The following is a 13,711-nucleotide window of genomic DNA, read 5'->3' as shown; positions in this document are numbered from 1 at the left end:
CTAACTAATAAAACAAAACTAATTACAAGCTGTTCATTACAGGTGAACCTTTCCAAGAAGTCACCCGGGAACTAAGCAGATCGGAGACCTTTATCGTCCGTGATTCCAATAATTAAAACTATTATAAAAAACGGGGTACTTTTTTAACAAAATAACAAGATTTTCGGGAGGATACATCCGACATTTGCAACCCGATGCAATTCTCAAAAAGGAATATTGCACCGCAATAAAAAAAGAAATATAACTGAAAGTGCTCTCAACTGGTGCAGCGTCAATCGAAAAGAATTTACAATTTTGTCAAGTTTTTCAGGTTTGTCGCCACGAGCGAGTAGTTATTTAGTGACGCAGGTTTGATTTACGACCCGTTAGGAAACAGGCTGTAACCCGTAAAAAGAGCAAAATTACTCTTTCTTAAATACAATGTTCCAATTTTTTAAATTTAAGTACTAAATAAAAAAACAATTAATATGACTAACTTTTCCATTTTTTATTTACCTAAATCACCTAATGTACTCACCAAATTATTTCTTAAAAATATTTAACATCCGCATTCGCATCCTCATCCGCGGATGTTAGCTTTTAAACATCCGCATCCGCGGATGTCTAAAATTCCACGTTCGCAACATCCCTAGTATGTACATATAGATCGTTCTATTTTTAAAAGTGAGGTGTCAAATGACAGGGCTTGGTCTGTAGATTTGAAATCAAGTTTTATTTTTTTTTGAAACGGGTTGCCACCTGTCACTAATTTTATAAAAATTATTTAAAATGTTAAATGAACTAGATATTACAATATGGGTATCAACGTCACGTAGAAAGGTTGCCACATGTTTAAAAAATCAAACTGACTTTAATTAAGGGAATAAGGCATATATGTAGTACTTTTATATTGCTAGTAAATTCAAATTCCATTCCCCAACATCAGAGTGTTGATATATTCAAAAAAGAAAGAGAGATCCGATAAGAGAATGTACTCAAACAGACATTTTTACTTTTCAAAATTCAGGAGCGGTTTAACAAATTCTTGTTGAAAAATAATTCACATGAAAAATTAACAAAAAATACAATATTTGTATATCTATGAGAAACACTGCAGCGGCTGTGGTAGCAAAAGATAAAGGTACCAGTTACAGAAGAACTTGGCATCAGTTGGCATTTCCAGTTGGCGTCAATTCATGGCGGAATTATACCAGGTGAAGCAAAAAATTTAGGATTTTTTTTCAAAACTTACTTCTTGAAGCAGAAATACTCTAGGACCTAGAGTCTAGATGAACAAAAGTCTGACAGAGAGTAACTATTTAGAAAATGAAAGCAAATTTTTGCCGAAATGCCGATTCAGAATAAGAAAATAGGCGCAGAGTTAAATGCTTCGATTCCGAAGCGCCCGTTCCATGCGTTCCTCAACTTGTCAAGTCAACTCCGCACAGGTGAAAACACAGTCTAAGAGCGTTTATGCATCAAAATTTAATTTTGAACAAAATTAGTTTGCGTTTACTGCGGTATGAAGGAAACATGAGACCGTAAAATTTGTGTTTGTTTGTTTAATTCTCTGAACCGCCCCTGTTATGACATTGCACTTCATTCTATGTAGTAGTTTATAAATATACACGTATACTTCTACAATCACACATTTTCATAGGCTGTCTTTCTTTGATTTCGAATTGAAAACACATAGTGATTATAGCCGTATTCGTTTCGTCATCCGTTAGCTAGTGGCGAATCGATGAAGCAACTGGAATAGATAAACATACGTTGGCAGCACTGAAAAGGATATGCCAAAAGTTACATTTGTTTGGGAGCACTTAATGAGTTGCTTGGCAGAACTAAGTTATTTAACAGTTCATAATGAAAACAAATCGGGGAAAAAATATTTAAAATTTAAAATTTTTTTATTAAATTTACGTTTAAAACGAAAAATGGACAACGAGCGACTAACTTTGGTAAGCAATTGCTTTTATTTGTAATTGAGATGTACAAATGCAATCTAAAATAACTTTTCAGGTTTCCCAATGGTTTGAAAATGAAGAAGTGCTCATGAGCGGGAGTGCAGGTATATTTGCGGTCTTAAACACCGTCCCTTCCAGCTCCAGCTCAGACTCTTTATCAAGCTCAGAAGAGTCCGAACGAGAAGAAGCAAGTAAATGCTCAAACTTTTGCGAGGTTATAGAAGGATGTTCAGAAAAAGAATTTAAATCGCACGGAGTCGTGATATCTTCTTTTTTCTTCCAGCCGTCTCTCATTCGGTTTTCATTTCTCTTCATAATACCTTTCTCGGGCTGTTTTCCTGCGACGACTTGAAACTGATTGTGAAGAATCGATTTGAGAAGATAGTGGGGGAGGGTGTATAACATAATCCAGACAATCAAAATCCAGAAATTCAAAATGCGGACAATCAAAATACAGACAAATCAAAAGCCAGACAAATCAAAATACAGACAAATCAAAATACAGACAAATCAAAATACAGACAAATCAAAATACAGACAAATAAAAACACAGACAAATCAAAATGCAGACAACAAATTAAAATAATATAAATTTTTTTAGAATGTTTTCTATTTAAAAAAGTGGCGGAAATTTTCAGTATATATTTAAATATTGTTTCTTTTTTTTGTTAAAGAAAGCGCCGCAGGCGAAAATTTGGAATAAAAAATCGCGCGATTTTTTATTCCAAATTTTCAGTATTTCTTAAAATATAATTTAATATAAAAAAAAGCGCCGCAGGCGAAAATTTGGAATAAAAAATCGCGCGATTTTTTATTCCAAATTTTCAGTATTTCTTAAAATATAATTTAATATAAAAAAGCGCCGCAGGCGAAAATAAAAAATAAATAAATTCCGGTACACTGAAATTGTTTTGATGAAGAAGGTTAGGGGTGGATTCGGGAATTTTTTAGAAAAGTATTCCCCGATTTGGGGCGGTTTGAGGAGTATGAAAAGAAAGGGGGCAATTCCCTGATGACGGAAACCGGCTATAGTGGCCACAGTATTTTTGCGCAGATCTCTCTGCGAGCCTAACTACGACTTAACAGAAACGATTTTGATTTGCAGAAATTGTATACATTTTTTCCCCTCATGTCTGTATTTTGATTTGTCAGTATTTTAATTTGTCGGTATTTTGATTTGTCTGTATTTTGACTTGTCGGTATTTTGATTTGTCTGTATTTTGATTTGTCTGTATTTTGATTTGTCTGTATTTTGATTTGCCGGTATTTTGATTTGTCTGTATTTTGATTTTTCTGCATTTTTGAATTTTGTCTGTATTTTGATATGTCTGGATTTTGAATTTCCGGATTATGAATGTAACCGAGTGGGGGAAGCGGGACGGTGTGATGTTGCTGGCGTTGGAGATACTCCTTGCCTGTAGAATGGTGTGTGAAATATTGGTGCTGCTGAATGGTGGGAGGAGACTAGCTGTTGAGTTGGTGCTGGTTCCGAAGGAGATGGCACTGCCAGCGCTTGTGCTTGCACAGTGCCCGCATTAAGGGTGTGCTTATTGGCAACCAGAGCGCTATTACCGAAAATCTCCTCCATCTCCTCCATATAAGGGGCAACACATGGAGTAGCTCCAGTCCTTCCAGCGTTGTCCTTCGCGCACTTGAAGGCAGACAACAAAGTCCGCATTTTGCCTTCTAATGCAACCGGGGTTGTGGAAGTGTCCTATATAAAAATAAAACTAATTAAAAAAACACAAATTAAAACCACTCATTCAACTTACTGTGAAGCCTTGTGCTACCATGTCTTCCAAAACATGAGCATAGGCATTTCTTTTTTTCCTAGTGTTAAGAAACTCCTCCTTCCGGGCCAAGTAGCACTTCAGCAAACCTTTGGTTTCGACCACTCTCCACACCTTGCGTTTCCTTTAAAAAATGCTTGTTAATTTCTTATATTAAATTATTTAAAAACAAAAACTAAATATTTACGATTTATCTTCTGTTGCCATTTTTGATTTTAAATTCTGTTTACTGTTTCAAAAATGTTAAATTTGAAATTGTCATGTTTGGCAGTAAAAAACTAAAATTAGAAAATAAACTTGGTAGCATTGAGGGAAGCTGTTATACCAGTTTTATGAGGTGTCACCATGCTCGTCAGTGCTAGCTAACTTTGTTGTTGCTTTCACATACAAATTTTCTGACAAGCGAGCAGAGCTCTAACATAGCGAGCAGAGAAGTGGCGAAACGAATGCGCCTTATATTGTACTAGCAATATAGAAGTATTACATATATGGAATAAGGTAACTGAAATATGTATATCAATATGGGTATCAGACAAAATAAAAAATTGGTCATATTAAGCAAGAAATAAGTGAAGAGTAAAAGCATTCCTTAGTTAATTTAAGATCATCAATGATTGACAATGTACGTATTTGTAATAAAATAACAAAAACGATGTTGTAAACCTTTGGTTTAACACAATTATTATTTTAGTTTAACTAAACTTGACTTTACAAACAGGTGGCAACCCTTTTCTTAGTATTTTCAAGCTAAAACAGTCTTAAACCTCTTTCGTCTGACTCTCATATGGTGATACCTATCTATTTAAATAACCTAACTTCTTTAATTCCAATGTAATCTGATTTTTTTAACAGGTGGCGACCTTCTACATGTAGTTAAGAATTAAACCCTTTTTATACACATTTCGATTGATACCCATCTCTTAATAACTCATTTAACTCTTTAAAAATAATAAATCCCTATTGTCTACAGGTCAAGACTTTTATCCTACATTTCATTTTTGAAAATAGAACGAATCGTGCAGATCTGATGACACCGACAAAAAATTAAAAAATGATTTTATGCATAAGCAAAAAAACGCATTACTTCAAAAAGTGCAACAAATGAGCAAGTTTTTATTTCTTCCTTCAAAAGATAAAAACCCGTACTATTTAATAAAATAATAAAAAAATAACATATTTTTACATATTTTTTTTTATTCGTTCCATTAAAATTTAAAATTCTTTTTGAATTTCGATAAAAAAAATGGTTTTTCTGGAATACCGCAGGGACACCCTGTGTTTAGTTTTATTCCAATTATTTTAATCCTGTAGCTCACTACTATCTATATGAAAATAAAAAACGTCAAACAAACATTTTATTTCAAAGAATGTATTTCTGACATTTGTTTCCGTGAAAAGCTTACGCCCCACCATGCAAAACATGAGAAATAGGCGACAATCGTCCATGGCAACAAATTGGCGACTCGCCGATTTATTGCCGTAGGGAGAAATCGGAAGCATTATTTCTTTTATGTCATTTTAGGAATATGTATTCAAAAATTCCCAGACTGATGAACTCCGCGTCAACAGGATTCTTCAAAAACATATAATTTATGCCCAAGAAAGGGTTGAAAAATTAGGAAGCTCCATAGCGACGAAAATAGTTAATTTCGTTTACAAATTATAAGTTTGAGTTCAAAAACAAATGAAACATTGAGAAAAAATAAAATTGTTGCAAGAAATTATTATTTAAATATCGCTTGTAGCAATAATAAAACGACTCATTCAGGTAATAAGAAAACAACTCGCCCAGGCGCGTTGCCTGTGGCGGACGTTTTAGAGCGACTGGTAATAAGAAATCGATACGATGGCGATATTGCCGGCAATAAATTTGTTGCTTAGGGCGACAAGTTTTCTTATGTCGGGCAACAAAAATTGTCTGGTGGGGCATGACTATGCTCTTATTAATATTCTTAATTTTATAAATTTGTCGACTTTAGTGGCGGCATATAATTTCTTTTATAGGGAAATTTCTATTTAATTCTTTTTAGTGGTTAAATTACCTTTACAAAAATACCAAGCACGTTCACATTGCAGACAACGAATTTTTCGATTTTTGCCCAATTCGACTCAAGAAAATTTCTTTTCCATCTCTTGTACATCATTTTATTTGGAATTTTTGCATTTCTTGAGAGCTGCATACTGCCCTTTACTTTACAAACCGATTTTTCACTTCAACGCTAGTTTTGTATTGAGGAACGAAAAAGTTATTATTAGGCGCCGCGAAAAAAGGGAGCATTTCCTATTTTTGACTATAACTACGGGAAAATGAGTTTATCTTAAATAAAATGCTGTGAATCGCAGATCTCCAGTGGGTTTAAATTTGACTCAGCTGGAGAGGTATAGCAAAATACATTGTCGTCCCAACCAGTCTAAGGCTAACAGCCAATTTCACGTAAGCAATTTAAGTGAAAAATGATTTCAACTTTTTGAATTTTATACGGAAATTGACAAAAAATAAAAAAGCATTTTCCATTTAAGTTGCTGGCGAAATCGGCAGTAAGCAATTGGTTTCATATTTAAATAAAAATACAGAAAAAAAAAAAAATTCTATTTAAAATTTTCGGTGGGCGGGACGACAATGTATGGCTAGTGTAAAATTATATTTAACCTACTCAACAAAAACATTTTAAATATATGTATTAGACATGCCTTTTAAGGTATCAATCGGTTAACGGCTCCCGATTAGGCCTTAAATTGCATTTTCATAAGGCGGAACGGAATATTTATTGATTAATTCAATTTATATATCGATTGTAACAATTTGTGTAGGTATGCGCATTAAATACTGCCCACAGTCCCTGCTTTAAAATAGACTTTTCACTTTGTTATTCTCTCAGCGCGCGCATTCACAATAGCTGCAGAGTTTTGCGAATTCTCATGGCTTATTTACAAATGTACTTGTTACTTGGATAATTAGTAGCATTGGCCGCAGACAAACAGTGGGCGATGAGAGCTGGACGCGGTCACTAGACTTTTAAAGGTTCTTTTCTTGACTTATGTGAGTGTTGGTTGATTTTAGTGAATACATAAAGTAATTGACTAGTTAAAAAAAAATAACATAAAAATAAAATTAAGATCTGCGATAAAAATTACGGTAGTAGTGCACTTTAGCGAAAGTAGGTCAAAATGGACGGACAAGTTCGAGAGTGGTATCAATCGACGCGTCTTAACGCCAATAATAACAATCCGGAAATTAACATTTTTAATTCATTAAAGAGTTATTTGCAAAAAACACCCTTGTACTTTCCGCACTATGTTTTGATGAATTTCACGCAAATGAATGGAATAAATGAACCCAATTTAACACGTATTTATTAGTTTTTATACATTTGTGATGTTTTAAGTGTACACTTTCGCGAAATTCTGTATTTAATAGCAATATTCAGATGGTGAAAATCCACACTACAATCTTGTGTAGTTAATATAAATAGGATGGAGGAAAACTGGTGCTGCCACTCTATTAATACAATTTGTATTTCAACTTTAAAAACACCCAAATAATGGACAAGAAATATACTTTTGTGAAAAGGGGATTTCTGTTCCTTTTTGTCGCACGCAGAAAGTAGAATTCTACGTAGTGAGGGTTATAATCTCTAAGCGCGGCCGAAGGCCGCCTACGCAGAAAGGTTTTCTCTGCAAAAGGTGTTCTGCCCCTTTTCTTTGGCACCACAGAAAGGAGCATTCTACGTTGTGAGGGTTATAATCCCTAAGCGCGGCCGAAGGCCGCCTACGCAAAAAGGAGTTGGATGCACAAACACTTTTTTAATGTAATGTAATGTAAAGTAATGAATATGTGTTCAGTTGAGTTCATTTACTCCATTTATTAGCGTCAAATTCATCAAAACATAGTGCGAAAAGTGCAAGTGTTTTTTGCGAATAACTCTTTAATGAATTAAAAATGTGAATTTCCGGTCTCGGATTATTGTTGTGTGCATTAAAACGCGTCGATTGGTAACTCTCTTGAATTTTTTCATAAATTTTGGCCTACTTTCGCTAAAGTGCACTTTTACCGAAATTACGAAATTTATGTGTTTTAGTGCATTTTATTGCTACACATTTGTGAATACAATCTAAATTATTTCTTCGTAATTCCATAAATTTATTGACTAATTCAATAAAAGAACGCACGTGTATACGAAAATAAATATATTATTATATATGTGTGTATCTACATTAGGGTGGTCAAAAAATATATTTGCAAATTTACTTTTTTGATATTTCCCGCTGCCACCCCCCAGAACTGAAAAATATCAAAAATAAGGAGACACGTATTTTTATACCCGAGCGCACTTGTGCACAAGGGTATTATAACTTTGTTTACATAGCAGTCGTTTGTAACAGGCAAAACGATTCGATCAGAATGAAAAAAGAAATCGTCAATCAATACCCAAGCTAATTTATCCAAAATTGATGTTTGTTGTAATTCGTTAGCAAAAAATACGCTTATAATAAAATTTTGGGAATCTCGGTATGATTATTGTGCTTGCCACATAAATGCAAAAGGGTGAAAGTTATTGAAATCTGACTAAAACTACGCCCACTTTTCTATAACGTAAATTTGAGAAATGCTTGAAACTACGATATTTCGAAATTTAAGGACGCTAATTTTACTCAAAATTTATACTAACAACAATCCTTTAAAAAGAAGTAACATTTTTATGGAATTTTGGAAAATGGGCGTGATGCCGCTCACATACATCTATATAAGTTTATCTCATTATATCTTAACTGATCGTTCTATCGAAGGTGTTTGAAATAGCCGTAAAACAAGGGTGGTTCACCATGTAGCGGTAGTTTTCGGAAAGGTGAAAAAAACTATAATGAATACTTGCGCCGGGTATTTAATGTTCGGCTCCGACCGAACTTATGACTTTTTTACTTGTTTTATTTTGAAATCGGTTAATATTTACCCGTGCCGCCGGTGCTTTGATGCTCACATGTATTTTACATGGGGAAAATAAATTTTTTCGTAAAAAAGTGGCAACCCCGTTCAAAAATATATTTAAGTCTTCAAACGCCTTTAGTTTTGATGAAGAATTATTCTAATTATTTTATCGAGCTTTTAAATAATTTTAAATTTTCAAATATCTGCCAACCCTATTTTTCAAATTTGTTTACCACATAGCCACAGAAATAACAGAGTAGAATGGAAAAAAATAAACCTATCCATTAAGCTGTTCATGCGTGATGTGGCTTTGAAGACATAAAATAACAAATTTTTGTAAACAACAGATAGGATTATCGGTTATTAAAACACGATTAGTAAAAGTTTTAAGTTAAATAAGCATCATAGTGATTTTATTGAAGATTTGTGAAGATAAATATTCTTATTCGATCAAAAACTATATTTATTTTCAATGATTTTATAGCAATTTTACGAAAAAAAAAGTATTTTTCCCATATAAAATACATGGGAAATTTCAAAGCCCCGGCGGCACGAATAAATATTAATTGATTTCAAAAAAAAAAAAAAGTGTCTCCTTATTTTTGATATTCTTCAGATCTGGGGGTTGGCTGGAGGAAATTTTTTTTTTTACCACCCTAATGTATATACATATATATGTATGTACTAATGTAATGTAAATTTGCACAGGCAAAACACCTTCGTGCATATACAAAATTCTCTCTCTTTTAGCTAAACGTCATCATTAAATAATGATCTCGTTCGTCTAGAACTACTAACAATAACAAACACACCGTCTAGTTAACACAGCTGATTACCTATACATACATTAATGTGCTACACGTTTAAATATACATACAAAGATAAGAGATAGTTCACAGAACCTTTGATAATTATTTTGATTGAGCGTTTGTGAATTCGCCGGATCTCACAGCAGCAACCAGATGTCATCTTTGATTTTTCACTGTCCTGCATCTCGTATGATCGGCAACGCACAGTGGCGTTGTTCATCGTCCGTGGTAATCAAATATCAGCGAAGTAAAGATCAAGAGACTTCAACCAAATTTTCGGCTACAGTCGCCAGCAGAAATGCGAGTAGCTTAACGCTTAAAAACGATCAGAATTTCGTAAAGCGAAAACAAACTGGTGCAACTGCGAAAAGCTTTTATAACGGTAAGTCATTTATCTTATCGGTGCAAAATGTATCTGATGTAATACTCAACCCTGTAAAAAGGCAGGTTTTTGCCTTGCTTGTCCTTGTCTAGCTCACGTATTCCATAATATTGTCATTTTAAGCAACGATCTGATTTTTAGGGCAACCATCTCCCCTGACAAAGCTTCAAAGGGCAGAGAATGTGCCTTTTTTGCCTTGCAAGAGTGTTAAATTTTAAGAGCTGAACCCAAACTTTTCCCACCGTTTGCCTTTATTTTAGAATCGAACACGAAAAGAGAAAGGGGCAATCAAAACGCGCAGAAGTATTTCTGATATCTTGAAAAGCTCTTAACCAGTTTTAGCTGTAAACAAAATGTTTTCAACAGAGTGTGATTGAATTTGACATTGCTCTCAGAAGAAGCATCCTATGAAGTCAAATTGAAAAAATTTTGTATGAATTTTGAATCGCTTGTTTATATTTTTTGGCATAATAGTACCTTAAAAGAGAGCTTACCTGAGTTTTCAATCACACCTTGTTTAATACACCTCGGCTGGAAAGAGGTTTTACTTTGTACTTGTTTACCTAAAAAAAATTTGGCCATTTCATGGCGAAAATAAAAGCTCTCTCTGGCCAACGCTGATTTAAATCAGGCTTCACAAAAAACGTGTGCTGAGATTTTAAAGCCTCCTCAAACATTTTGTAGCAGTGACTATCAAAAAGCGTTTTGTTACAACAACATAAAATCTACTGGAAGCTTTAAAATATTTTTCGCTCGAGCTTTGTTTTTTGGTAGTAACAGTTTAATATGTATCAGTGATGATCAGAAAGAGATTCTAGTTTGTGTGCGTCCATCTAAAATGGTTATGGGCAGGCACTGCCTTGCCCGCGGGCAAAATTCTTTTAAGCTTTCTTTACATTTAGTATAGGTGCGTGCAGAGTAAAAGCACTCTCTGCCCATCTCTGATCTAAAACAGTGATGCTCAGAACAGCGCCCGCGTGTAGAAATCTTTAAAGCTCGCGCACCGATTTATATATGGACGCGCAGAGAGTAAAAGCTCGATTTGAGCATCACTGATCTAAATTCTATAAAAAGTTCTTCTGCCGGCTTATTTTGCTATAGGTATCTTTCTGCCCGACACAGATCTGGAATGTATAGAAAGCTCAAAAAGCTCGCCACGCTTTGTCATGACCAAGATTTCGCTATTCGCTTGTGATGGTGAAATAAAACACGTTAATTTTCTATGTTGGCGTAAGTTTGGCAGTTCTTTGACAGCAAATAAAAAAAAATATAAAAAAATTCGAAATCAAGTATTTTTGTTTAGATTTATTTTTTTTGTGCGAAAGTCTGCTTCATGATATTAATGCATACGATCCACTTAGAGACTTAAAAATATGTTGAGAATATGGGTGCAAATCTCATCGATTTGTAAACGAGGAAGATGTCCTTATTTGTTGTAAAACCAAAACTGTCATAAGTACTATTTTGAAATGTAATATTTGAACTTAATACTAACTAACTAATATAAAACACGCCTAATAACAACATTTGGCGCTTAAAGTTTTGCTTGGCATTTGGCCGAGCTCCTCCTCTAATTTATGATGTGTGCCTTGATGTTGTTACATAAATGAAGGGATCTATAGTTTTACGCCGCCCCCAAACGGCAAATGGTTTTTATGATAAGCTTTTTGAAGGCGGGAATGCACTCGAAGGTTTGCGATTGCCTGCCGATGGCGACCGCTGTTAGAAAAACCCGTTTTCCCATTTAGATGTTGCTTGGACCAGGGATTGAACTCAGGTCCTACCGGGTGCTACATGTTAACTTTGGGGCGAATTGAGATTTAACATAACACCCCCAATACAAAATACACGTGGTTGTGGTTGTTGTTGTTGTATTTTTGCTACCACCTTGTATAAATTTGCCTTGCCTCTAACCACTCAGTCACAGCACCCGCTAAAGCTTCATAACATATGATCATACTAAATGCATACAAAGCTTCAAATAGCTTTCCCCGTGGGCAGGCCGTTGCCCACTAGTAGTACCCACTTTTCAAAAGTACTGCTGCAGGCAAATATGTTTATAGATTATCCTCGCCCTATCTTCGATACATTTCCTTCAAGTTTTTAATTCTGATTGATGTTTTTTTTTCTTTTATGAATCAGCAAAGCCCATTTTTTGCAGCTAATGATATATTAGATAACACATTTTCCCTTCAAGGTAGAACAACCTGTTTATACGTTCTTCTCCATGCCCTCCTTTTGGTGTTAATTTCTAGCTAATTTAAATCAATTCCATCCATTTCATTATTTCAAAGTTAAATTTTCTAAACCCAACGGAGTTTCATCATAATACGAGTATGCTCCGATTCACCCCAATTTTAATTTCACTTTTGGAATCGAGGAAAGTTTTAAAGTATTATACTGTATAAGTATAGTTATTAGACTAGTTAAAAAAAATCGACTATCTATTTCTTTTTTTTGAAATCCCTTGTGAAATATTTTCGGGACAGTGAAAAAAGAGGCCCGTCAGAAGCTCAGCTCTTAATAATAAGAATAAGAGGTCTCTCATCGCGAATTTTTGTTTTCCATATAATTAACACAGGAAAAAATTAGGGCCCAAAAGTTATGATCGAAACTAAATGTCATTTTGTTCCCACGAACACTGCAAAACCAAAACCGAGATGAGAAACTTCCCAGAACGTTCACAATAGGAATTATATAAGAACAAAACCCTGTGGAACGTACCCGAAGAGAACAAAATGCGAACAATACTTTCGGGAACATTTCTAAGAGAACAAAATGGGAACAAAAGTCTCCGAAACGTTTTGCAAAAGAACAAAACGGGCACAAAAGTCTAAGGAACTTTCTCTCGAAGAACAATATTTCGCAAAAGATTTTGATAAAAATATAATTTTTTAAACCAGTCTAATATTACGTTCAAATTGGCCCCATTTAACTTGTTAAATGAAAAAAAGCTTTTTGGAAAACAAAATCGTCCACATTGAACATTTAGAGTTAACTTTGACGGTTGTTTGATTATCAATAAAAAATCAAAAAAAAAAATATTCAAAATCAAGTTTTTGTGTTTCAATTTGTTTTGAGCGAATGCCTGCTTCATGATATTAACGCATACGGATTACTTAGAGACTTCAAAATGTTTAGTTTGTATGCACTATTTATCTCTGCGTACGATGAGACCTCATGGGAAATAACTAATTACCGCTTTGGCCTCTTTTTTTTTGGTGGGCAGACAGGCATACAATTTTGGTATTTCTTGATCATTTTTAATTTTTAATATTTTTCAGAATATATGTATGTACATTTTTTGAACGTTGGCGTGTCAAATGAAAGCTTTTGGGTCTTTCTGATTAGCCAGAGCAGAAAGCTTTCTGATACAACTCTGCGTTGAACTGGTTTTCAAACGAGTTAAATGATTTAACTGGTTCAATTTTCCAAAAACAATTGCATGCGATTTTTGTTTTGTTCATTTAACTGGTTCAAGCCCATTTAACATGTTTAGCTCGTCAATTTGAACGTAGTATAATGTATGTATATTACATATGTACACTTTTAGCGCAACAATAAAAAAAATCGCTAGATGGATTGCATAACAAGGCTACTACAGATAAAAATAAAGATTAAGAATTGAGAGTGAGATTAAGATCAAGATAATTTTTTGAAAAATAATAAGTAAACTAAGCAACTTATAAAAAGAGAATAAAAATAAAACTCGTGCAAATATTTTACAATTAAATTTATTACAATATATGTACATATTTATAGTGCAAATTTCTTCTCTGGAATTTTCTCTATTAGATTTCGCTTCTTCCATGTGTAAGGACTACATGCGCTCAGTATTTTTTATGGTACATTTTTTT

The 13,711-nt window shown here is 34.0% G+C and overlaps 3 protein-coding genes across 4 annotated transcripts in view; 2 read left to right on the top strand and 1 right to left on the bottom strand.

Moving 5' to 3' along the window:
* The window catches only part of LOC118746006 (ADP-ribose glycohydrolase OARD1), a 64,741-nt gene that overhangs the window by 34,514 nt on the left and 16,516 nt on the right, over positions 1–13,711 (top strand). The window contains exon 4 of one of the 2 annotated variants that reach the window (XM_036479724.1): positions 9,414–9,475. The exons of the other annotated variant lie outside the window; for it this stretch is intronic. The gene's annotated coding sequence lies outside the window, so the exon portion shown is untranslated. Of the gene's footprint in view, positions 1–9,413; positions 9,476–13,711 lie in introns of those variants that run through there. 2 annotated transcript variants of the gene reach the window in all.
* LOC118746493 lies at positions 3,295–3,943 on the bottom strand. The gene is made up of 3 exons (XM_036480341.1): positions 3,924–3,943; positions 3,719–3,860; positions 3,295–3,660 (listed from the first exon to the last, which is right to left on the bottom strand). Exons 1-3 carry the CDS (start codon positions 3,941–3,943, stop codon positions 3,295–3,297), a joined length of 528 nt encoding a protein of 175 aa, XP_036336234.1.
* LOC118746002 (uncharacterized oxidoreductase YjmC) overlaps positions 9,522–13,711 on the top strand; it is a 23,354-nt gene continuing 19,164 nt past the window's right edge. The window contains exon 1 of the mRNA XM_036479720.1: positions 9,522–9,854. Coding sequence (XP_036335613.1) covers positions 9,626–9,854 — 229 coding nt within the window. The 5' untranslated portion in view covers positions 9,522–9,625. The remainder of the gene's footprint in view (positions 9,855–13,711) is intronic.

Source organism: Rhagoletis pomonella, unplaced genomic scaffold (assembly GCF_013731165.1).
Source record: "Rhagoletis pomonella isolate Grant_MI unplaced genomic scaffold, Rhpom_1.0 Rhpom_scaffold_00010, whole genome shotgun sequence".
Taxonomy (NCBI): Eukaryota; Metazoa; Arthropoda; class Insecta; order Diptera; family Tephritidae; genus Rhagoletis; species Rhagoletis pomonella.
Note: the sequence above shows the minus strand (reverse complement) of the source record. Positions and strands in the feature narration are given on the sequence as shown.

Bases quoted from the DNA above. Each gene is read 5' to 3' on its own strand.
- LOC118746493 (XM_036480341.1), bottom strand. From the start codon at position 3,943: ATGGCAACAGAAGATAAATC. The intron at 3,861-3,923 runs GTAAATATTTAG...CATTTTTTAAAG, and splicing joins ATGGCAACAGAAGATAAATC to GAAACGCAAGGTGTGGAGAG. The intron at 3,661-3,718 runs GTAAGTTGAATG...ATTTTTATATAG, and splicing joins TGGTAGCACAAGGCTTCACA to GACACTTCCACAACCCCGGT.